This window comes from Cucumis melo, chromosome 5 (assembly GCF_025177605.1).
Source record: "Cucumis melo cultivar AY chromosome 5, USDA_Cmelo_AY_1.0, whole genome shotgun sequence".
Lineage (NCBI taxonomy): Eukaryota > Viridiplantae > Streptophyta > Magnoliopsida > Cucurbitales > Cucurbitaceae > Cucumis > Cucumis melo.
Genome location: NC_066861.1, coordinates 6295735 through 6320780, shown reverse-complemented (window position 1 = coordinate 6320780; position 25046 = coordinate 6295735). Strand labels below are relative to the sequence as shown.

The following is a 25046-nucleotide window of genomic DNA, read 5'->3' as shown; positions in this document are numbered from 1 at the left end:
AATATTGTTTTATGGTTACTCACCTTTTTATTTTTTAGTTACTTTCATATTTATTATATATGAGTGTAATGCCCTATATTTTGGAATAGGACATAAATGAACTAATATCACATCCAATGTTAAAAGTCACTATCTATACCAACAAAATGCAATTTCTTTTTGTGGTTCAATCATAGAAACTCAAAATTTCATGCTTAACTTGAAACAATTATGTGCTGGGTGACCTCCGGTCCAGGTAATTTTGTAACAATTAAAGACTATAGAGGGTCTAAGAAAAAGAGTTGGCTTGGGCCAATCCCAAACCAACAGCCTCGATCGAGGCCAACCCATGCCAAATGTCCAACATAGCATGTTTTCCGCATGTTTTGATCCAAAGTACCACTTTAAGCCTAATATATAGCCCAAGGAAGACGTTCTCTCGAGGTTAATTAACCCTAGCCAAACATAAAGTTGGACACTGGTTGATGATTTAATTATCTTATCAACTTGAAAATCTTAGAGAACACCGTATGTAATGATTTTAAATTGGAATATAAAATGTCCTTATAATCATGAAAATCAAATGTTTCTCCCTGTGGTAGTAAGCTACAGGAGCATGAAAAATTATAATTTTTCCCATTCTTTATAAAACCAATTGATTTACTAATTATATTATTGATTGAACCAAAAAAAAAAAAACTATCAAAGTTGAATGACTTCCACATAGAATATAACAATAATGATGATGATGATGGTTACTATTATTGAAATTATAAGAATTTGTTCGAAAGTAAACTTGTTTTAAGATGAATTTATAATTGAAATGAATTTAAAAAATCAAATAAAAGAGTCATAGCACATGAACTAACAAAAAGTAGTGAGGCAGATGAGCCCACACCCACATATAAAGCCCACTAAAAGTAAAACTGAAACCGTAGCTAACAGATGCATGCAGCAACTCATCAATCCTCAACTTTGCTTTTCATCACTTGTTGGTTGCAACTCATACTCTTCCTCTTTACTCTTTGCCACAATAGCGTTTTTGTGTTTCTTTCAACATTAATTCCATATTTTGAGCTTCCAGCTATAATTAATTACCTCATCTCATTTCAAATGTCCATCAAACTATACCATTTCAAAGTCGTTGCACGGCTTCAAATCAATAACCGATCTCCTTCAAACTCTTTGAATTTGCTTACCAAAATATAACCTTACCTATTTGGTTTTTTGTATGGAAAAAAAAGAGGAAAATTTATAGAAAAAAAAATATAGAAGTTAAACACCATGGCTACGAAGAAATTTATATAGAATTAAGGAAATTAAAAAAAAAATAAGGAAATTCATTTAAAATTATACAAATGAAAAAAAAAAGTCTTTTAAACCATTAATTTCTCACCAAATCATGAAATTATTGTCCTCAAACTTAACCATTGATACTTTAACAATTAATAGGACAAAATGACCATCCAAGTAATAATAAGAAGAGTTAAATTGAAAGGGACAAAATGGGAGAAAATACTTCTCCTCATAGCCCCTTTATACCGAAGATAAATTATGTGTGATCAATACAACTAATAAAATAATAGATAATAATTCTAGATTTAATAATCAAGTGTATAATAACGTTTTAAAAGATGTCAAATGTAACAAATGCTATTAGTGATAGACTTTTATTAATAGTAGTAATACACTTAGTTGAATCTAGGTTTGTTATATTTGCATACTCTTTTTGTATGATGTGATATTTGATATACTTTAGCTTTAATTGTTATATTTGAACAATGTGAATTTTCTCAAGAAAGAAGACAAATAACACGATCTCTCAATCAAATTTATTTTTCATATATATAGTGAATAACAAAGTTGAAGGAGTAAAAAACAATGATTGGACTGTTTTCATAAGACATCAAATAATAATTGATTTAAAGAATTTATTTTTAACAAATTGAAAGCATTAACAAAAAAAAAAAAAAAAAAAAAAAAAAAAAAAAAAAAAAAAACCTTTTACGGTTTTATTCCATTGCTTGAAAAGGTTGGAAATGCCAGCTCAGATCCAGCCCGAAAGTAAGCCCAAATTTAAGTGGGCCCTATTGGCCCATAAAAAATACTTTAAAGGTTCCGCCTTCTTTATATAATATATAATTCCTCTCTTCTTCAATTTTTTTTTCAAAATATTTCATTTGAATGGACAAAAATTGAATCTTATTATTTAAATATTCAAAATTCAAAATTAATAATAATAATTTCAATTTAAGTATCTAGGTTGATCAAGTTTGACCATTGTCATATTTCTCTTAAATGCACCCTTTAAATTATTTAAGACTCTTTTTAAGAATCATGTTGCCTCAATCGTAGTTGCATAAGTCCTACTAGTCATCAATCACACTCATCGTAACATGGTCCAGTTCACATGTTGCGTTATTTTTTCTATTTATCATAGTCAATTCTTATTGCATCCTCATCACTCTTAGATTCATAATTTAAAAATCTTGTATTCAACTTCGTCCTACTCATGTCGATCTTTTTGTCCAAGTACAACATACTAAGTTTGGGGCCCTATCTCGTTCAAACTCAACTACACGCTTTGCTGTCGTCTGTTAAAACACCTTTGTCTATCACACTTAGAAGTTAATGGTGTCTAACATATCTTCATCTACCTCTATCAAAAGAATACAATGATAGAGAGGCCAATTAAAAACAAACCTCAAATCCACACAATGTCAAAAAAAATGTGTAACGTTTGGGGTTAACTTCTTCTTAATGGCAAAAATTGTTCTGTCCATATGCAAGCAATATGTCAATTTTGCAAGAAAAAAGTGCAGATTTCTGGTACCCAAGCCATCCACAAACACATGGAAGATAAACTCAAGAAGCAACCTCAAAAAAACTATGAAACTTGCAAACTACTAGACGTGTCGAGACAACCTCAATAAAAATGTGTCTCGAGATTGAATATTTATGATAGGAACTGATCAAGTATGCATCAAATTATTCATTAGATTTTTATTTAATAACTTTGATGTAATTTATGTATTTTTCAGTTTTATTCTCGTTTTGACATTTTTAAGGTAGGAGTAATGTTGTTTTTCATTTTTCACGTTTACATTGGGAGGCTATTTAAGTCTTAGTATTAAGTTGTCTTAATAGTTTTTTTTACAATAAATCAAAATTTAGTGTTTGTGTTTGTTTTCAAAATTAGCATTAAAACTTCTTGAATTTTACAAAAACATTCAAGTGAGATCAATTATTCTATTTATGGAGTATCCGAATCTTTAAAAAACTTGTGTTCTTGTTTCAAATTATTGATATTAAAGAAATCCATATCTAAAATTTAATCCTTTGGATTGAAATCATATTGATTTGAGGTTTTATAATGTTTGAGAATTAGGAGTTCTCATCCAAAAAGATTTCTAATTCCAACTCGCTAGAGATTTCATATGATCATTTGCCTTAAAATCTCTAAAATCATTTATGAATCTCAAGATCGATTAGATGAAACTTAGGCATTATTCATTCAAATTTGGCCTAAGATTGAAAGTAATCTTACAAAAAAATGACACTCAAATGCCCAAGAATCAAAACTGATCAGATGAGTTACAAACAAAATCATCAACAAATGTCAAAAAAAAAAAGCACAAAAAACGCAACAAATCTTATGAATCTTTTTTCAGCCAACTACTAAACCTCAAGTTCTCAAAATTAAAAATCAAAACTTTATTAAAACAAAGAACATAGTGAATACATATGTTGTCATAAGGAGAACCAACAACAAACAGATGTAACTAATCTTGGAGATTGACAAAACTTCAACAAAATTTATTAAAAAGGAATAATTGAATGGGTCAGTAGTGAAGAAAAACCCTTCAATTTTAGATATCAACCGTGTTTACGTTCTTTCATGCACGTGTCCTAATGCATATTCAAAAAATTTGTTGACAGAGTTTCATAATCTCTAAAAACAAATGTTTTAATATATACTAGCATATGGTTGAGGTGCGTGAGCTCTTGGGTTCGTATTAAAATCTGTTCGTGTAGGCGCTTGATGAATTTAAAGTTGTAACTTTTTTACTAAATCTTGGATCTTATCGCGATTGAAAAAACTCTTTAAAGGAGTTTTGTAGGAGTGTGCTACTTTTGTGGACAATTTTCCAAGAAAATGATATTTCAACCTAAAAAGAATTTGTAAAATTAGGATCCTAAAATGGAATATGCAAAAGCGAAATGGGAAGGAAGTTTCAAAATCAGCGCCTAACGGCGAGTGGGAAAATCTTTGACAGAGAAGCTCAAATCTCCACCTTTCTCTCTTTTTTCTTTTTCTTTTTTCGTAATTTCGTTAATTTCTTTCTGGATTTTGACTGTGATTCATCGCCACACGCCACATACCACCGCCTTCCCTTCCTTTTCTCTTTGATTTCTTCAATCATGGGGAACCAATTCCCAAAGCTTGAAGTTTTGACAAACCCCACTTTCAAACATTGATTCATCTTTCCATCGTTTTCTTTTGTTTTTCGACCCAACCAAATGCATGCTCTGAAGGAGAAAGTCTCTGAGAGGTTCTCCAGCCTCTTCTCTCATTCCACCAGTTCCGAATCCTCCAAATCATCGGCCCCTGATCCTCATACTCAGGTTCTTGTTTTTGTCTTCTGTTTGTTCGGTTGTTATGTATATGATGTTTTCGGCTTGAATTATATGCTGGAATGGTTGTGTGATTCGTTGACATTGTGCGTTTTTGTGGGTATTTGGATATGGGATTAATGATTTCGTCTAGGGCTTTGAAGAAGGGATGCCACAGACCAAAGTAATGTTTGGGTATTCTTCAGTAGTAATGTGGCTAGAGGTCCAAGTATTTATTGGAAATAAGATGTATGACTCAGGAGGAATTAATGTTTTAGGTATTTAAGGCCTGAGTTAGGTTTCATACACGTTCTTGGTATTTGATTCACATTTACTTACATCTTTTAGTACTTGTAGTTTTCTGGTTTTGTTTTCTAACCATTAAAAATTGCAATGGCTTGAGTTGTTGAAAAGGTAATAGGCCTGAGGCTGAGATTAACAGAAGTAGAAGGTTTGTTTTGTTGTTACTTGAAACTTAAGTATATGGCGTAGGCTTAGTTACTTGAGTTCATCTAATCTTGGGTTTTAGAACTCCTTGATTCATATGCAAAACTAGTGTATGAGAAAGTTTCGATCTTTATGCTTTATCTCTTTTCTCCCACGGATTCATTTGTGAATTTCATTGCATGTTGGGTTGTGACATGGTTTCAATTATGTAGGCCAGGCCAAAATCGAAAGGAAGAAAATCTCTGTCTTCATATTTATCCTTATTAATCCCTTCCATACATGGGTCTAAACCTTCTGCTTCTCGTCAAGACACCAATGCGGTTCAATCTCCCTCTGTTCGATATTGTGATGCAAACAATGATTTCCAGAAAGAAGGTTCAGATACTTGTTTAGGATGTAGTATACCATGCAAGGCGGAAGAAATACCTAGTAATCAGAGTGAAAATAAGGATTGTAGTTCAGCATATGAGGAGGGAAAACTGAATAAACTAGGAGTTGATTATGACTCGGCATCTAGAAAGAGCACTTGTAGTTCAGATGGGTTTGAAGAAGCCATGGAGCGACCCACTCCAAGAAACCGTTTATCAGATCTCATGGATGAGTCAGCTTTTATCACTTCAGACTTGCATGAATTCCTTGGATGTTGCCTTCCCAACATTGTGAAGGGGTGCAAATGGGTCTTACTGTACAGGTAGTTCAGCTGAAATATTATTATAGGTTTAACCCATGGTGAATTAACTTTTTAATTTTGCTTTTGATCTGTGATCCAATTCATTACATTTCAAATGAAGGGCAGTACGATGAAGCATGGTATATCTCTTCAAACTCTTATTCGCAACAGCCACAATCTTCCTGGCCCTTGTTTACTGGTATGCTGTCCAATGGATGTATGTGTTTCACTGACGATGGAGTTTTTAAATACTAAAACTTCCGTTATTTTGATCTAGATTGTTGGAGATACTCGAGGTGCTATATTTGGTGGTCTTCTAGAATGCCCGTTGAAGCCTACGGCCAAAAGAAAATATCAAGTTGGTGCCGTTTTCTTGTAACTCTATTCCCTGATTCCCCTCTAAATGGTAGCACTTTGGTAGCATTTTTTATCCTGGGGGAAGGGAAGGCAATTACCTTCTAGAAATTCTTTTAGCTGCTTCATTTTAATTATTAAGTTCTCCCCCATTTTCAACTTGACTTTTGTTAGGTTAATATTAACTATTAAACTTTTGTCGTCTTTGGCCATAATAAGAAACTACAGAGCTATATTCATAAGAATTCTTTTGTGAATATGGCTTTCTATCACAGTAGTTTGTTGCTCCTGAATAAATATAAGTTAATCTGTAATTTAAAATTGTTATGAATTACGGAGGCCTATATTTCTTTATCCTTTATATTGCAACTACAATCTAAACTTTGATGGTTGTGTATTTGATAGGGAACTTACCAGACATTTGTTTTTACAACGAAATATGGTGACCCAAGGCTTTTTCGAGCAACTGGTGAATATTCTGTTTTTGCTTACCACACATGTGTTCATGTGTTTGTTATTGCCATATCGGAGGATTTGAAAGATATCAGTTCTATATTATCTGTTGCTTTTCAGTTTATGAAAGTTTTCTTCAATGAAGAATAGATTTTGATATATCAGTTAGCTTATAAATATAAATATATCAATGACAGTCAAATTATGTCATTTTTCCCTTTCCCTTGTTTTTATTACATTTCTTCCACAAAAGCGCACATTTTTTCTTTTATCCCTATGTTGGAAGGCTTCTTTCTTGCATTTTTATCTGAGGTGAGACTTTCCTGATAAGGAGGCTGTTGATATGTCCTTGCTTGATCCTTTACAAGGAGTCTGTCTTCCATTGGGATATAGTGATAGACCTCGTATTTGTCTCTTTTGAAGTCTCTTGGGTTTTTCTCTTGTAGATTTGTAGTCTCTTGTCTGGCTGCTCATGAGGGCATTTTCATCAACTTTGTCCAAAGGACCTTGTCCATGAGTGGATTCTCTAGCAACAAATGTGAACTGATTTGAATCATATTCTATGGATATGTTACTTTGTTTTAAAATCTAGGACATACATTTGGAGACTTGTAGAGTTAGTTGGGGTCCAAGTGGATATTATCATGCTCTGATTAGTAGTTGATTTTGCTTTGCTGATCTGTGATAGACGAAGAGTTTCTTCTGTGAAGTAACCCCCACCCACTTTAACCATTTAGTCTGAGAGAAACAGATGGGTTTTTAAGGGTGTAGCGGTGGAGGGGTATGGAATTTTACACATTGCATGCTCCCCTTTGGGTCTCCCAGCAAGGGTCTCCCAGCAATATCTTTTGTAATTACTGTCCAATTTTCTTGGTCCTACTTTTTCTTGGCTTTTGATTTTATGCCTTCGTTATTTGTTTTTCATTGGAAAAAAAAAACTGGACTTCATCATCTCTTCCCATGCAATCTTTCCCAAGAGGCTATAATTCTGTTCTTTTTGTCTCTGGCATTGACGCAGGAGCCAACCACTATTATTATATTTGTTTGAACGATTTACTGGCACTTGGAGGCGGTGGTAGCTTTGCCTTATGTTTGGATGGTGACTTGTGAGTTGGTTTTCCCTTGGAACTTTTGTCCACCACTCTTGTTATACGGGAGAATTTACTAGATTGTTTTCTTTCTTGTAACAAGATTAAGTGGAACCAGCGGACCATGTGACACATTTGGTAGCTTATGCTTGGCGCATGACCCAGAGTTTGAGCTAAAAAATGTCGAGGTAAAATTAAAATATCGCATGCATAGCTTGAATATACCTCAATTGAATGGATGGTAGATTCATCATTTTAAAATATCATAAAATTCGATGGGAGGTACTGGTGCTCAAATAAGTCACCTTTATTATATCCTGTGCTGTATGTGATGTAGTACGGTATTCTATTGCCCACTGCTATGCACGTCCGTTATTCCTCTATACCTTTAAGTAATATAAAGTGAAAGTGTTGGCTTTTACATTAGCTTTTGTGGTTCTTGCAGTTGTGGGGTTTCACACATGCATCAAGATACTTCACCTGAAGACGTGCAATAGTTCTTTTCAGAGTTTGTGATCATATTAAGTATTTGTGATTATATTATTTATTCTTTGTTTTGTTCTTTTAACAATTTTATTGATTATTCAATTAAAACTATCATAAAAAGAAGCCTTTACCTTTTTTTGGTGTAATATAATTCATCTATTTATCAGATTAACAATTCTTTTGTATTGCACTGTTGACCACACTGAATCAACAGTCAGTTGTCAGTTCCAAGCGTAGACCAAAACGTCAAGAATTAGTGAATTTGAATATGACATTTCATGCTTCTTATTGAATATTGATCAAAGTATAGTACTGACGTTTATAGTTTCCCCTTGATGAACATCGACAGACGACAGGCATCCATTTCACTCAGATTCTCATTAACAATACAGCTAGTGATGAAAAAGAAGAAATTTATAATGCTCAGGAATTAACTTCACGTGATCAAATGATACAAATATGTATTAAATCAAACTGTGATGTTTGCATCTCTTTAGAAGACTACTCATAGGTTTAGCGAGTCCATAATCCTCAGTTTTAGGTGGCAGGTTACTTTGTTTACCTTAGACCTTCGATTGATCCTTTTATTTTGATATATATTGGTCAAACTGACTTCAAAATCATCATCTCTGGTGATAAGCTGCTGCACCTATGACGAAAGAAAATACTCTCAAGGAGTTATCTTCCAAGGAGGAAACTCCATCTTGCTTCTTGGAGGAGAGAATGGGAGAGATCTTTTCTTGTAAGGATTGAAGTTCCTTTTTCTCCTTTTTGAAGGAAAAAGACCTATGAGGGTGATCCCTCCTGTGAAGTTGGATCCTTCTAATTTGAAGATTCCCTCCTTATGAACGAGTGAGAGAGAGCTTCGAGTATTTTTCATTTATCGTGAACAATTATTTTCTGGATTCTTAGAGTGATGTGTGTTAATTTAAGGCTTGGGTTGCTTTACCTAGATGCTTAGACATGGAATTGGCTTTTTCTCGTGAGATTTTGGTTAAGTTACACCCATGGATCAACATGTTTCTTGAGTTTTGATTCCCTGGATTGTTGATTGATTCTCAGTATGCTTGAAAGACGCTACGGTGAAAATTCTATCTCGTTATCATTCCATATCATAAATTAAATTGTTTATGTGCAGTTTATTACTTACGCCACTTGCCAATAGCAGATGGACGGGTAAGAGCTATCTCCTCTCATGATCATATTGAGCTAATATCTGCTGTGTTTTATTTATTGATCCTCTTGTATTGTATGCATGCTAATAGAAATCCTGAACACAAGTGAAAATTAAGAAGAATGGACCCCCTCCCCCCCAATCAGGAAAAAGAGAGAGAAACAGGGGAGACAGTTGGATATGACAAGCTTGCAGTTATGGGAAAAGTAGCTGCAAGTTTGTCTGAGTAATATCAGTGAAGAGAGCCAAAAAAACAAAGAAACGGGCCAAGGGCCATAAACTTAAAAAGAGTTGAATATATTCACTTCACAATGATTCACTAGTATACTTGATAAGGTGCCTTTCAAGATGGGATTCTCTCATTAGTTTGAAAGCCTTATCCTCCAATTAAGGTCATTTGATATGATTTATGGATGCCTTGAATTATCTTTTGCCAAAGTACCCCATGTCATTATTTGGAAGGAGGGGAGGGGGGGCAATTGAACAAGAATATATAGAACTTGTTAAACCAAATCCTGACATAATAGGGGCATTTATAAAATTTAGACAGCCTTTGTAGGTTTCCTGTAATTTGGTTGTAAACACCTTTGTTTCAACCAAACATTTTTACTGACAAAGTTGCATTGCGTTATAGTTTTATTTATTCCCTTCACAGCTAGGGCCTCCCTCTTATTTCCCTTATAAATGACACATTTCATGTGCTTTTTTCTGCATTGGCATTCATAAGCATCATCTTTCTGTTAAGAATTTGTTTACCCTGAAAGAAAAACCAACAAAAAGGTTATAGCAGGAAAACGAACACAGGATGCATGAATTTGGGTTTATAAATCTATGGAGCAGAAGGATGAATTCTTAATAGGTACTCAAAATACTGTAGAAATTGCATCCTTACATCCCCTCAATGCTTGGAATATGTTTCCTCTTTAGTAAAGGCAAAAAGTGTCCATAAGATCTATGGATTGGAACAATATCTCTGAACTGCAAAACAGCATAAGGTTCAAAACATGGAGGAATTTGAGTTAGGCAGGTGAACCACTTTCAAACACCACCTTCTCTCTCTCTAGCTCTTTATTATTTGTTTATGTTTTACTTAAATTAGAAATGACTGGTCGCTCTTTTAGATGGGAATTTTGTTGCCAAATGTGGCAAATGCTTGAAGATCTACTCATTAATAACAATAACAATATTGGAGCTTATGAAATAAATTGGTTTCGAGTTTCAATTACATCGTTGGATTTTGAATTAAGAAATCAATAAAAGTATAATCTATTGTACGTACAATTTGTAAATGAGTAATAATGTTTCAAATGCGCGATTTTGAATTTGGTCAGTGTGCACACTCTCAAATTACTTAGATAAGCCTCAACGAAAACAATATTAATTTGATTTTGAACAGTATTCTAATTTTTACGAAATACAGTAGAAGATTGTGTCTATTAGTGACAAATTTCTATTGATGTGATAGTAGTCTATTAGTGATTCTTGTGTTTGTAAATATTTTAATTTGTTTTACTATAACATATTTTAATATATTGTTAATAGACTTGGTTATATTGACAACTATTCTATGATATTGGTACACATTTATAAATATCTACCATAATAGATATGTTTTATTTCTTCATTTATTTCAAATACAGTATAAAGTTTCCATTTTTGTGTGCATTTTCTTGTAAAAATGGTAACGTACGTGGTGTAGTATGCATTTTTCTTTTTCTTTTTTCAAATACTACAAAGGGATTCAAGAGCTTTATCTCTTAATACAATTAGATTTATTTTGTTTGGTTGATCATCAATGACTTATATATATTTATTTTATTTTCTTTTCCGTTCTCGTGTATTTCAAATACAAATATTTATTATAATATGTATAAACTTATGGGATAACAAATTCTTTTCCGTCTAAAATAGGGTAATAGAGACAACCAAAAATTCTCTCAATTATATATATCAAAGTAGAGACACATAAGATGTTATTTCCTTTTTAACTCAAACATCAAAATCCATCACACCATGTTTGTAGTATTTATATTTTACCCATTATGTATTTAATGAAATGTTATTTATGACATTTAAAGAAGTTTGAGTTCCATCAAACTATAGTTCCAAAGTTGGAACAAGTATAGTTAAATTGACATAAATATGTATGAATTTTGAGGTTAAAAAATGCATTCTATTACATTTATTAATATTTATGATTAAATTAATAAAAGAGATAGGTGAAATTACAAATCTATTAGTTTTTCTTATAAAAATAATTTACACAAAAACTCACCGTGTCTTTATATAATATGAAAATTCAACCAAGTCACTAATTAGCATAATTCAATTGTATTTGTTCGTTTACTAGAAATCTAAAATATAAGATTTTTGTATTAGATAGCAATTTTAGGGATAATAATAAAGTGTATAGTTTCTCATAGACTCTAACAGATCTTGTCGTATTTTTAATTTTTTAAAATATTGTTATATATGTTAATATTTTGAATATGATCGTTGTATTTGCATCTACCTCAAAGTTTAAATCTTCGTCAAAACATAATTTACGGTAGATATCAAACTTATAAAATTTTAATATAGTTTTCCAAAAGGAAAAATATTGTCTTATTTATTTATTTATTTATAATCTTTATTTGATGTTGTGTCAATTGAAATTAAAAATTATTTTCTTAAAATACTTTTATTTCATATATGACAACTTGAACTCTATGGTATATATATATATGTGAACAAACAGATAATGTAAAATTTGTGTGAAATGTAATTTGAGAATTTACCAATATCTTTTAAAGGTGAGTAAATACAAAAAGTTTAGGGATAGAACTTTTTTATATTCTCAATCAAATCATATCTTCCAAAGGATTGTAAAATTAAATAACACATGTTGGTCAAATCAAGTCAAGGTTCTTTTTTCACTCAACCAAACAATAAATGAAAGAAAAGTTCTATTTTCCCAAATTAAAAAAAAAAAGCATATAAATACATTTCTTACATAAAAAAAGCATATAAATTCATCAATAAATATAATTGAGATGACAAGTGATCAAGATTGCTTAGGTATCTAACCTAAACTTTTTTCATATTTTGGCTAATCATCTCTTGTTCTTTCAATCCAACTCTACAAATCAAATCTTATCTCATTCTTTTTCTTTTTTTTTTTCTTTTTTTTTAATTAAAGAAAAAAAATATAATTATATTTATGGACATGTGTCCTCTTCTCATTGGGTGATTTGAGAACATTTCATATATATTTTTTATATGTTTTTAACATTTTATAATATAGTCCCATAGACTCATAGATTTTAGTCACATAAGCTTTTTTTAAAAGTACTTTTAAGCTAAAATAATAATTTCATATCAAAGGTTGGATATTTTCTAAAGGAATTTTAAGATAAAAAAGGTAAACTAAATGTGTAGAATATGAACGAACATATTGTTATTACAAACAAAATGTCCAGTTAATATATTAAAGAATAAAAAGCGGACAGCATCTCATCATCCTTTTCTCTCTCGATAACAAATTATGCATTCACTTAACTTAATTAGCTACATTACCTATAATAAATAATAAATAAGAAAAAACAATAAAATTAGATGAAATCAACCAATCGTTTCATATTTTATAAACTAATGGCAAGAGGAGTTTAACAGGTAAGATACTAACAAGATTGTTTGTTTGGTAGATGGTTTGAACCTTGCAAACTTGATTGGTTAGAAAATATTTAAATAGGAAGAAAACAAAAGAAGAAAAGAAGTTGAAAATAATATGTTTAGAAAAAATTAAAAGACAAAAATAGTCCACGTGGGATAAGGAGATCGAAATACAACGTTAAACCAAGATATAGAATGGCCCACCGTGACCATCGGGTTGACCACTCGTGGAATGACATGCTGACTGTTCCGTACGGACAGGTCCCATAATTAGAAAAAAGAAAATATAAGAAAAACCATTGTCCCATAAAATTAAATAAAAAACTAACTAACTTTGTACACCCCATTTTCTTCCTTACCCAAAAATAACTAAAAATTTCCTCTCTTTCTCTCTCTCTACGGAAAATAATTATTTAAAATTATAAAAAGAATCACAAATTTGAAAAACAGGACAAACAAAATTTCCTTTTCTCTTCCTCTTTTTATTTTTTATTTTTTATTTATCTTTCTTTCTATAAAAGCTTTGCTCTGTTATTTCTGTTCGCCTTCATGGACTTTTATTTCTTCCATTTCACTCAAGTTTCTTCTTTGTTTCACAAAACTCCAGTTTTCTCCCATTCTCTTTCATTTTAAGCAACCCCATTTTGTTTTCTGTTCTTTAGAGTTATGATGCAGGACGTCATGAGCTCTGCTTCGGACCAAATGCTTCCCATTGTAATCTTTTTTTCTTTTTATTTGACTCCTCCTTATGTGGTATTTATTCTTGTTTGTTTGGGTCAACTTCGTGTTTTGGGTTTTCATGAATGCCTGCCTATAAGGTTTATGACAAAATTCCCAGCTACCATTTTTGAGGTCTTTGTGCTTGAGAAATGGGTTTGAATTTTCTTCTCCTTTTGATTATTGTGGAAACATGTGGCTTATAAATATTGTTGTTACAACGTTTCTGGGTTGGATTATTCTTATTCAAAATATCTAAGATAAATGAGAGAGAATCCATGCTTGACAAGCATCTCACATGGATGTGTTGTTGGAGTTGATTTTTAAATTCTATTTGTTTGTACAAACTGGGAAATTCTTACCACTAATCCAACCAAATTTAGTACTCCATTAGCTTCTTGCTTTATTTTTCTCTTTTGCATTCCCACATATCACATGAGCATAATTGCACATCTTTTTCAACTTTGCACAATAAACATGCAGCATTAGAGACCATTCCTTCCTTTTTGAAAAAGTTTGGTGCATTACATATTGTTTTACCCAAATCCTATGAAAATTCTGATTGGTTTAGATTTTTCTTTTTTATATTGTTGTGCTGAAATACCTTATCTTCATCTACTAGTATATATTTTATCCTGTTTCTTATACCGAGTTGCATATTTGAAAAGAGAGACTATATGTGCTTGTTTCTGTGTGTTTATTTATAATTCTCATCTTTTGGTTGTGAATATGAAGAATGTTGCTTTTTGTTTGTTTGAAACAAAGATCGATTTCTGTGCGGCTGTGCCGAAAGGCATATCGGTACATGTAAATTTCTTCTTGTTGATCTATCAATATTTAGCTTATCTTGTTCTTGATTAGTCCCTTTTTGTTTTTTTGTTTCTGTATGCATTGGTGTAGAAAAGTTGATGTTGGCTTTTGATATTGTCTTTTCAGGATGAAATCTCGAGTCCGATCAATGCGCAAATATTTGATTTCTGTGACCCCGAGCTGTTCGCGGAGACGCTACAGAATTCTGAGTTCAATTCTTGCTCAAATTGTTGTTACGACAAGAATTCACCTTATGCTACAAATCTGTCTAATTCTCCAGATCAAACAGATAACAACGGCAATGGCAATGGCAATACTGTTGCCGGTGCTGCATCATTTATACCTGCTAACGATGCATCAGCTGCAACTAACATAACGACCAACAGTACCAGCAATCTGTCTGCTATCTTTGATTCCCAAGAAGAACTTGACAATGATATCTCTGCCTCCATAAACTTCTCTCCATCGGCTTCGTTTTCGATGCCTCAATATCTCACCATCCAGTCAGGGCAGTTCGATGTTTCTCAAGTGCAATCTCAAATGCCATTGGTAGATCCCATGATAGAAGGGCTTGTGCAGTGTCCTATGGCTCCAGTTGGAGCTCTCATTGACGAAGATCTACCGTCGATTTACGTCGATGATTGCTTATCTTCCTTGACTTCCTACATGCCAATGAATCCTGCTTCCCCTTCATGCTCGTTTGTCGGAGCCTCCATGGCAACATACCTGCCTACCACATCAATGAATCCTGCTACATCGACTGTCGAAAGTTGTGGAATGTTTTCTCTCCTCGGCCCTGAATTGCAACCGCAAGACCTTGACTATCAAGGAGACAACTGTGGACTCTACAGCCAAGACTGTATGCAGGGGACTTTCAATCCAGCAGATCTTCAGGTACTTAACTAAACTCTATTAGACTACAATCCATCTTCGACAACGAAAAAATAAACAAACCGATATCACAATCACATTTGATTGCCACTCAACATTTTTGTTGTATATAAAAGGTGCTTAACAATGAAAATCTACAACTGGCTGCTGGGGCAATGAACTGCACTTCTTTAGCTTCAGATCTCTCAAGCTTAAAGGACAGTACTTTCAAAGTAGGAAAACTCTCCATGGAAGAGAGAAAGGAGAAGATTCATAGGTACATGAAGAAAAGAAATGAGAGAAACTTCAGCAAGAAAATCAAGGTCCTCACTCATTCTTTCTTTTTTTCCCTCTCCCCTCTTTATAACCAAACTCGAATTCTTACTGATGGGTGGAAGCAAATCGACAGTATGCCTGCCGAAAAACACTAGCAGATAGCCGACCACGGGTTCGAGGACGGTTCGCGAAGAACGACGAATTGGCAGAGAATCACAGGGCTGCTTGTAGCAACCATGAAGGAGAAGAAGAAGAAGAAGTAAAGCTTCTCTTTGAGCCAACTTTTGAAAGCTACTCCAATTGGGAGAACAGAGTTTTTTAAGGGAAAAAAAAAACTATATGTATATATATATTATGTATATATATATATATCAATGGTTTTTGTTTTGCAGGTAGTTGTGAAGGAAGAAGATAGCATGATTGATTCCTCAGATATCTTTGCTCATATCAGTGGAGTGAACTCCTTCAAGTGCAACTATCCAATCCAGTCTTGGACTTGAATTTTTTGATGTTGTTTATTAAAAATAAAACACCAAAAAGAAAAAAATTAGAAAAAAGAAAAAGAAAAAAAAGAGGAAGAAACTACAATTTTGCAGGACCCAAATACAGATATGAACATAAGAATAAGAATAATAATGTTATGATATGTAGTAGAAAGAGATAGCGATGAAGGGTCATAAAAATAGAAATAAGTTTGAGTCAGGCCACCTAGCAATCAAACTTTAGAAGAAGTTTTCAATTTGTAGATATCTCATCAACAAATTCAAAATCCTTAATTTGTACATGTTAGGGGTTTATGCCCTCAAAAGTTGCAATAATTAATACAATGTTCAAATTTAATTATAAGGTTTCTTACAACAGCTCTCTCATCTTCATTTTATTTCTTCTAGGGTTTTCACTTCATTTGTGTTTTAGGTCATATTTGAGCCCCATCTATTTTAGTTAAATTACTTATTTGGTGCCTATAGATAGTTTGAATTTAGTCTCTATCTCAAAAAAATATCATTCGTTCCTATCAACATTTTATGAAATTTTATCGATTATGGAACTCTAACTTCTAAAATCGTAGGTTAAATTGAGTTTAGTTCTACAAAAATTGACATAATCTTTCATTTTAGAGGTACGAGGTTCAATCCTCCATCCATTTAAATGTCATGATATGGACTATTTTAATTCTATTCAAATAATAGGACAAAACATAATTCCTTTAATTTTTATGAGACATTAGTAAAGCAAAGTTTTTCATAAAAAGTTTATGAGACATTAGTAAAGCAAAGTTTTTCATAAAAAGTTCAAAGAAATTGTTCTGAAAATACCATTAAAAAAATATGTATTATTACTATCTTTATGTTAAGAGTTCATAGTCGGAGTTAGAGGTGTTCGTTGATTGAGTTGGAGTTAGGGTATTCATGGATTGAGTTGGATTAAGTTGAAATATTTTTTAGGCCCGACTTAATTATTTGGGTTGCAACTTTCTTGAAAAATTATAAAAGAAATCGTAAAGTTTTCTTATTTCATAAATATCACACCTTTTCAAGAATTGTTATAAGAGGTTTTTTAGTCAAGATTGCGACCGAGTTTGAGGTAAGAACATATAAAAAGTGGTATTTTGTGTTGAGGTTTATGCCTTAAAGTTGAGGCCTGTAAATCGTAAACAAATTATTAAATAAATAGAGTCATTTATTTTGTTTTGATAGATAAATTGTTACTTATTTGCTTGTTAGATTTGCATTAGTCTAACCCAAGAAATTAAGATATAAAGTTATTTCATATAACTTGAATAGTATGCAGATGACATATAACAGAATTATGTTCAAGTAATAACTTCAAAGATCTAAATAGTAATTCACCATGAATACGACTCGCAATGTAATCATTAAAAACGATTTTATCTAAATTGTTCATAAAGAGACATGCAAGTGGGAATATCCTTTACAATGAGTTTGTATAAGATTGGACCGTGAGCTATATAATCTCTTTTGTAACACTCGTTTTGATTGAAGAGATTATTAATATTTTAAATCATGACTATATGTAACTCGATCACAATCCTGAGTGAGTTATGAATTCTTACTCACTCATGAGAGATCGTCTTTTAATTTGTATGGGTGAGAGTGGTTGAGATGTTGATTCAATATCGCTATCATTTTGTGAACAAGATAAAGTAGGGAGTTGGGTGTTGGATTTTATGTCCTCCGTTATATTATGAGTACTTGAACTTTATGTAGAGATAAAAATGTGGATTAAGTTGGAATAATAGTCTAAATGATTTATAGTATAGGAACAAGGTTGAGCGCCTTATTATGAGGATACTATGGATGCAACTTTTGTATTTAGTACAAGTGGAGTGATCTCAAGATCGTTTGTAGAGGGACATGTAGGTGGGGGTCGGACATCCTATGCAATTAGATTGTGTTAGACTAGACCATGAAATAATTACTTTTACATTATAATACTGTTAATTGATTAAAACTGACTATTTCGATTATAGATAACCTAAGCAACTCAACATTCCTTAATTATGAGCTAACTATTAACTTTTGTTCACACATGATTATCCTTAGATATAGATATGTGGGGACAACTCATCGGGATGACCCAATAGACCTACCATTTCAAGGATAAGATTGGGTGGATAGCTGAAAATGCCGGGTGCAAAACATAATTCACTGCTACTCATTTTAGGATTAGCAGATAGATTATTCCCTTAAGTGCTAAATTCAGATCTTGAATAAAAGAGCCTCACCTTCTATTGTCCCAAGAGGAATTCGATTTATAGGTTGCATCTTAAACCAATTGTCATTAGAGGATTAACTGAAGCTTAAGAAACAAAATGTAATCTCATGGGTAAAATGGTAAATTGACTCATGAGATTATGAACAACTTGTGAATGATTAACTTACTAATCATGATTAGGATAGTGTGATCGAGGAATTCCAGAAATGAGTGAAATTTAATTAATTAAATACACCAAGGTGAAAATATGAATTTTAATTATTTTGTCAAAAGTTAAAATGTTGATTTTTTTCCTCGAAAGTCAAATGTTGACTTTGACTTTGAGTTGATGGATAATTCCACCCATCGTTGATGAAGAAGCTTTGTGCTTAATTGTGTTTTTCATCAACATTGCTTCCACTGAATCAAATCTAATAGCTTGTTAAGTGTCAAATTGTTAGGCAAATATATGCATGTAATTTGGTTATTTAATGCACAATTTGATTATGTTTTTATGGATGATGAACATTGAGATTTTGGAAATTTTTCTTAATTTTTCATAACTCACAAAGTTAGACACAAATTTGATCTTCCAATCAAGTTTTAAGCCTTGAGATTGTAGTTATCTACAACTTAATTTCATTCAATTTTATCAAATATAAAGGGAAAATTTTGAATTTTAAAGGTAAGTGTTCAAAATTTCAATTTTCCCCCAATTCTTCCGACATGCTCGATCCTTTAAATTCATGAATTTTTTAGTGTTTTAGTTTGATCCTCTTCTTCTAGTATATTAATTTAATTTTTATTGAAAACATAGTTACATAAGATAAAATTCACTCATTCCCACCTTTAGGATAAGTATATCTCACCTTCTTGTTGAACCATAAACAAATTGTTCATTAATTAATTAATCTTGAATATTATTAGGGTTTATAATTGTAGGTACATTATGTCCCTTCGCTATCTCATAGAAGGTAAAACAAAGATGTATAATTAGTTTTGAAATCTCCACATTAATTGAGGAAATTTATGTTAGGTGTATATGATCTGATTAATATAATGCATAAATTACGTTATAATATAAAGTTAATTTTGAATGAGAGACATTTTCAAATATAGCAAAAAATTTAAACTATTTACAAAATATAGTAAATTATATAAAAGATTTATAGCACATTAAATTTTCTGTTATATTTTGTAAATAGTTTCAATTTTTTTGCTATCCATGAGAATTTTTCGTTAAAGGAGATTCAATTTTAAAGAGTATTAATATTTTAATAAAATTCAAATATTAAGTTAATATGGATTGGATTTATATTAAAACTATATATTAAATTTAATTTGGATGAGATTTATATTAAAACTATAGGTTCGAAAAAAAACTACATTAGAATATGATTCAAACATACATTTAATTAAGGGAGGTTTTTTAAAAATAGAAAAAAAGCAAACGACTTAGACTCAGAAAAATGACTAAAAATAAAATTTATCACATTTAATTTTTCAATAAAATGTATATATATTGCCAATTTTTCTTTTTTTTTTTTTGAAAGTTTTTATTTAATTGAATATAATATATTTTTATTAATTAATTTTTAGGGGTCTTTTAAAAAATATAACAAAATGAAAAAATATTTAGAATAATTTCGAAAACAGAAAAAGCCCACGGTCCCACAATGGAAAATACAAAAAATGCCTCGTCAACCACGCTGTCAACAACGGGCGTAATATATTTGGTACATGATCGTTTAGATTTGGCTACTGTTTGGTACACGATCGTTTAGATTCGGTTATAGGATTATCTAGATTTAGTCGTTTAGATTTGACTACACGATCATTTAGATTTGGCTACCCTAAATCTAAATGATTTTTTTTTTCAAAATTTGGTACATGATCGTTTATATTTGGTTAAACGAAAATTTTCAAGATTCTTTTGGTACACGATCGTTTAGATTTGTTTGCACGATCGTTTATTTTTTCAAGATTCTTTGGTACACGATCATTTTTTTTTTACACAATCGTTTAGGTTTTGCTACTTCAATCTAAACGATTTTTTCAAGATTATTTATAGACGATCTTTTAGATTTAGTTACTCTAATCTAAACAACGTAAAAAAAGAGAAGGAAAAGAAGAAAGATGGTAGAAAGAAACCGCTGCGAAAAAAAAAGGAAGAGAAAAAGAAGAAAGACGATATAAAGAAATCAGATTTGGTTACCCAAATCTAAACGACGTAAAAAAAAGAAGAGGAAAAGAAGAAAGACGATGAAAAAAAATCGCAGTGGAAAAAAAGAAAAAGGAAAGGAAAAAAGACGATAGAAAAAACTCGTAGTGAAGGGGAGAATAAAGACTAAGGACAAACTTAGAATATTTAAAAATTGACTAATTTTTTGGACTTTGTTACACGGACCGTAAATATTTTAGTAGTTTATTATATTTATGAAAATGTACGTATTTTTTAATTAGTTCTTATTATTTAATTTTACTAAATTATACATTAACTCACAAACAACTACATGGGAATGTAAATGTTATGGAGGGTGGGAAGTCACTCTCTCTAAAATATAAAGTTACTTTTGAATGTGATTTGATTTTAAATTATATATATTAGGAGGGTATTAATGTTTGAATAAAATTTAAATATTAAATTAATGTGAATTTTATTAATATTAGAATTTTAGGTTAAAATTAAGGGGCATTTACAAAAATAGCAAAAACTTTTATGACAATAGGACACATGTCATTTCAATTTTTAAATTGCAAACGTAGAAAATTTAAAAGCGGATAGCTCTCTGATAGTTGTCTGATACATCTAATTACTTGTTATATTTGTCATATTTGTAATACGCAAAAAAGAGGTGATACGAGTTGCTTTTTTCTAAATTTTTTTGTCATTTGATGCAATTTTCCTAAAATTAATGTAAATGAGGTTCATATAAAAATTATAGGTTATGAAGAAGAAGTGTATTAGGATATGACTCAAACAAACATTTAATAAATTATAAGAAATTTTTTTATTAAGGGGGAATTGTTATGGATAAAAAAAAAAGACCTACAAAGTATACCAGAAAACCTAACAAAATGTCCCTTATATTAAATTAATTGATTATTATTCTTTAATTTAATTAAATTATACGTTAACTCCTACAAGTTACAGGGGAGCTGAGAAGTTACCGAGAACGGAAAGTTACTTTCTATAGATTCTAGGTGAAAATAACTAATTTTTTCCTCCAAGAAAAGCCTTTCTAAAAATTATCTCTAGAAAATTCTCTCACGAAAAACTTCTAATTATTAAGATTTATTTTCCTTTCAAGAGGTTCCCACGAACCTCTTTTCCTTGTTTGAGATATAGTAGAGAAAACCAATCTACTTTGAGATTCAAAAAGAGAAGGAGAGATCGTGCTATTTTGAAGACCCCGAGAAGAATCGAAGAAAAGTACTTTTACAGATGACTCATTCAATCTTCTTTCCACGCTTAGCCCTTTGTAGCTTTTCTATTTTGTGTTAGAATTCTTGTATTAAAAATTGTAGCAAAGCAATCAAATGTTTCCCACTTGTCCTAAAGGTGAGATGTGCAATACATCAAATAAAATACAATAAACTAGAGTGTACACTATACCTAGTAATATCTCCCTTTGTCCTAGACAATTTAACCCATATGTCATTGGTTTAGACTCTCTAAATGATCTTTAAACATTGTAGCTATGAGTGTCTTTGTAAATAGATAAAAAATGTTGTGCTCCAAAGCCACCTTTGTGATTACTACACCTCCTTGTTGCATAAGCTCTCAATACTAGGTGATACTTCTTCTCTATGTGTTTGTCTTACTTATGGCTTCGAGGTAACTGTTGATGAGCAAAAACATACTTAGAATAATTCCAAATTAGTTAAGAACTTTTTGAGCCATATAGTCTACTTAACAGCTTCACAAGTAACTATATACTCTGTCTCTATGGTAGAGTTTGCAATGCATTCTTGTTTGATATTTTGCCACACTATAACTTTTCCATTAAAAGTGCACATGAACCTTAATGTGGGTTTTCTAGAATCCTTACCAGTTCAAAAATCAAAGCTAGTGTATCATGCAGATTACCCTTATTGGAATAAAGCATCGAATATCTAACAAGCATTCTATCAATATAGAGTGCATGGGACAAGACAAATGTTTCGTTTTTGTGATTTCTAATAATTTGAATTAAAATAACAAACCATGCTTCTCTTTATTTATCATTCGGTATTGAATAAATAGCCAATTCTTAATGTCAGTAAGAAATCTTGCATCCTTTCCAATTAGTAGGATATCATCATCATACTGTTGGAATTTATGCATTAAAGCCTCGTGGTTAATTAGCTATTTGATATAGTAGTTAATATATTTTAAATATGCAATAATTAGTTATCCATTAATGAAAAAAAATCCATAGATATTTCTTGAGACTTGAAAAGTATGTAATGGACATACAGATGAACTAGGTTTCGAGTAATAACATAAAATATATATAGTATACTAAGGTTGGTTGCTTTATCCTGGTAACACTTAGATGCGACTCATTTTGTAAGTGTTACAAACGATGTGATCCAAATTGTTCATGTAATACCTACGCCAATGTAGAAGGTTATTTGTTGGTAAGCAAGAGTTTTGAAGAAGGTTTTTGAAGAAGTATTTAGTTAAACGATCGTTTGAAGGTTAAGGATAAGCGATCATATAAAAAGCAAAACGATCGTGTAAGAGGGTAAACGACCGTATAGGAAGAAGCTAGATTGTGTAAGAAGATAAACGATCGTATAAAAAGCTACATGATCACATAAGAAGGTAAATGATCATGTAGAATGTTAAACAATTTTGTAGGAGGTTGTACACAGAAAAGGAAATTTTAAAGAAGTCTTCAGGGTTATGTCAGTCGAAAGCTTTGTCATTGTCAGATTAATGGAGTTGGATTCCAGGTGTTTAGCCATGCAGAAACTGAAATTTCGGCAAGTAGGAGGTGTAAGCTCATAATTAAGAGGTGAAAGGTGAATAGGTATTGTGAAATTAGGTGTGTCCAAGTGGTTTTGTTGAGGGGTTCTATAAAAAGAGAGAATTAAAGGTGAAAGTCATACGTTATTTATAACTTTTAAGATTCTTAGAAAGTTTTGTTAAGGTTTTATGTGGCTGGAGAAAGGAAGAATGCAAGCAAAGGGAACTTCAAGTACGCGTACATTACTAGTTATTATTGTTGATGTTGTTTTATTTGGTAAGAAAAGGTTTCTAAACTAACGTTTCTTTGATGACTATGATACTTGTTTGTGAGTAAACCATTAGCCTTATTCCTATCAGTGAGCTAAATATTATGTAATGTGCACATAATGAGTAAAGGCATAGAAAGAATGGCCTATGCAACGAGAAATGAACTAGAGTGATTCCCCAAAGGATGCTGATGAGAGGAAAGGAATCCTAGGTGTTTGTGTGGGAATGGTTCATGTTCTCGGTAGAAAAGAATAAGTAAAAGCTAATTTGTGATTTATGTTTTTATGAAAGGAGGCGTTGAGCCTGTATTTATGAAATGAAAATGAGTTTATATGTTTGCATTGTATTCCCCTAAAGGTTTTAAAAAATTATCATTTACTAAGTCATGGACTTATGAGGTATTTAGCGAGAGGAGTAACTTATAATAGTATGTGGATTACAATAATTTAAGTTTGGGGTGCAAACTATTATATTTTGTGTTATGATAATATGCATTTGGGGCGAAGATTATTATAGTCCGTTTGATAGTCTGCGTTTGGGGAGTAGATTATTATAGTCTGCATTTTGGGTGCAAACTATTATAGCTTGTTTTGATAGTCTGCGTTTGAGGTGCAGACTATTATAACCTGGGGTTTTCACCACTCTTTTTTTAACACATATATTGTACATGCAATACACACTGTTCTTAAGTTACTTTTATTTAATATTTTTAATTATGATATTCATGTTGGAATTTATATCCTAAGACTTGTAGTTTGTAGTTAAATTATATTCTTTTCAATAAAATGGTTATTGAAGATTTATTAGTGAAATTAGAATACTATAATCTTGAATCCAATAAACTAAGGTCTAGAGGCTATTTAGTGTAGAATTGAACTTTATGTAGAGACATAAACATGGATCAAGTTCGAGTATATAACTCAAACGGTCTATAGTGTACAAATAAGGTTGGGCCCCTTATTCTGGGAATGCTATGGATGTGGTCTGCTTTGTAGTTAGTACAAATGAGGTGATTCTGAATCGTTCATATATATACATGGAAGTAGGGACATCCTATGTAAAGAGTTTACATAAGACTGGAACCATGAAATAGTCACTTTTAAGTTATAACACCGTGGGACATAAGGAACAAGATGTAGTCTTAGGGGTAAAATGGTATTTTGATCCAGTCGAGATTACGAACAACCTGTGAATGATTAACTTACTTATCATGGTTTAAATCAAATGGACACAAATACATCTATAGTGAGGGGAGTGCAACTACGAGATTTTAGTGTAATGACTCGTTAGTTAACGAATGTTGATTAGCTCAGTCTAAAAGAATTTAGCCAGTTAATTTTGGATCATTGGAGTCCATGATCTATAGGTCCATTAGGTTTCCCTGCTAGCTCATATGGAATTAACTCAGAACAATATGTTGGAATAATTCAAATTGTTCGAAGTAGGTAAAGAGAGAGAAATCGACAAGTATATGTGATATAATCGTCGATTATAGCTTTGAGAAAGAGCTTTATGTTT

The 25046-nt window shown here is 31.5% G+C and overlaps 2 protein-coding genes across 2 annotated transcripts; both read left to right on the top strand.

The window, feature by feature from the left end:
* Window positions 1-4130: 4130 nt before the first annotated feature.
* On the top strand, window positions 4131-8352 carry LOC103499456 (uncharacterized). The gene is made up of 8 exons (XM_008462467.3): window positions 4131-4605; window positions 5253-5731; window positions 5837-5909; window positions 5988-6068; window positions 6470-6533; window positions 7536-7623; window positions 7709-7793; window positions 8051-8352. Exons 1-8 carry the CDS (start codon window positions 4501-4503, stop codon window positions 8087-8089), a joined length of 1014 nt encoding a protein of 337 aa, XP_008460689.1. The 5' UTR covers window positions 4131-4500; the 3' UTR covers window positions 8090-8352.
* Window positions 8353-13250: 4898 nt separating this feature from the next.
* On the top strand, window positions 13251-16449 carry LOC103499454 (uncharacterized). The gene is made up of 5 exons (XM_051084959.1): window positions 13251-13630; window positions 14570-15337; window positions 15451-15636; window positions 15723-15848; window positions 15982-16449. The coding sequence occupies exons 1-5, from the start codon at window positions 13583-13585 to the stop codon at window positions 16087-16089; spliced, it is 1236 nt and encodes a 411-aa protein (XP_050940916.1). The 5' UTR covers window positions 13251-13582; the 3' UTR covers window positions 16090-16449.
* Window positions 16450-25046: the final 8597 nt, after the last annotated feature.

What these genes read in the sequence shown, in the direction of transcription:
- LOC103499456 (XM_008462467.3), top strand. Translation starts at nt 4,501, where the DNA reads ATGCATGCTCTGAAGGAGAAAGTCTCTGAGAGGTTCTCCAGCCTCTTC. An exon ending in AAATGGGTCTTACTGTACAG is followed by an intron (nt 5,732 to 5,836) that starts GTAGTTCAGCTG and finishes AATGAAGGGCAG; the next exon opens with TACGATGAAGCATGGTATAT. An exon ending in TTATGTTTGGATGGTGACTT is followed by an intron (nt 7,624 to 7,708) that starts GTGAGTTGGTTT and finishes TCTTGTAACAAG; the next exon opens with ATTAAGTGGAACCAGCGGAC.
- LOC103499454 (XM_051084959.1), top strand. Translation starts at nt 13,583, where the DNA reads ATGATGCAGGACGTCATGAGCTCTGCTTCGGACCAAATGCTTCCCATT. An exon ending in CGGACCAAATGCTTCCCATT is followed by an intron (nt 13,631 to 14,569) that starts GTAATCTTTTTT and finishes TTGTCTTTTCAG; the next exon opens with GATGAAATCTCGAGTCCGAT. An exon ending in AAGGAGAAGAAGAAGAAGAA is followed by an intron (nt 15,849 to 15,981) that starts GTAAAGCTTCTC and finishes TTTGTTTTGCAG; the next exon opens with GTAGTTGTGAAGGAAGAAGA.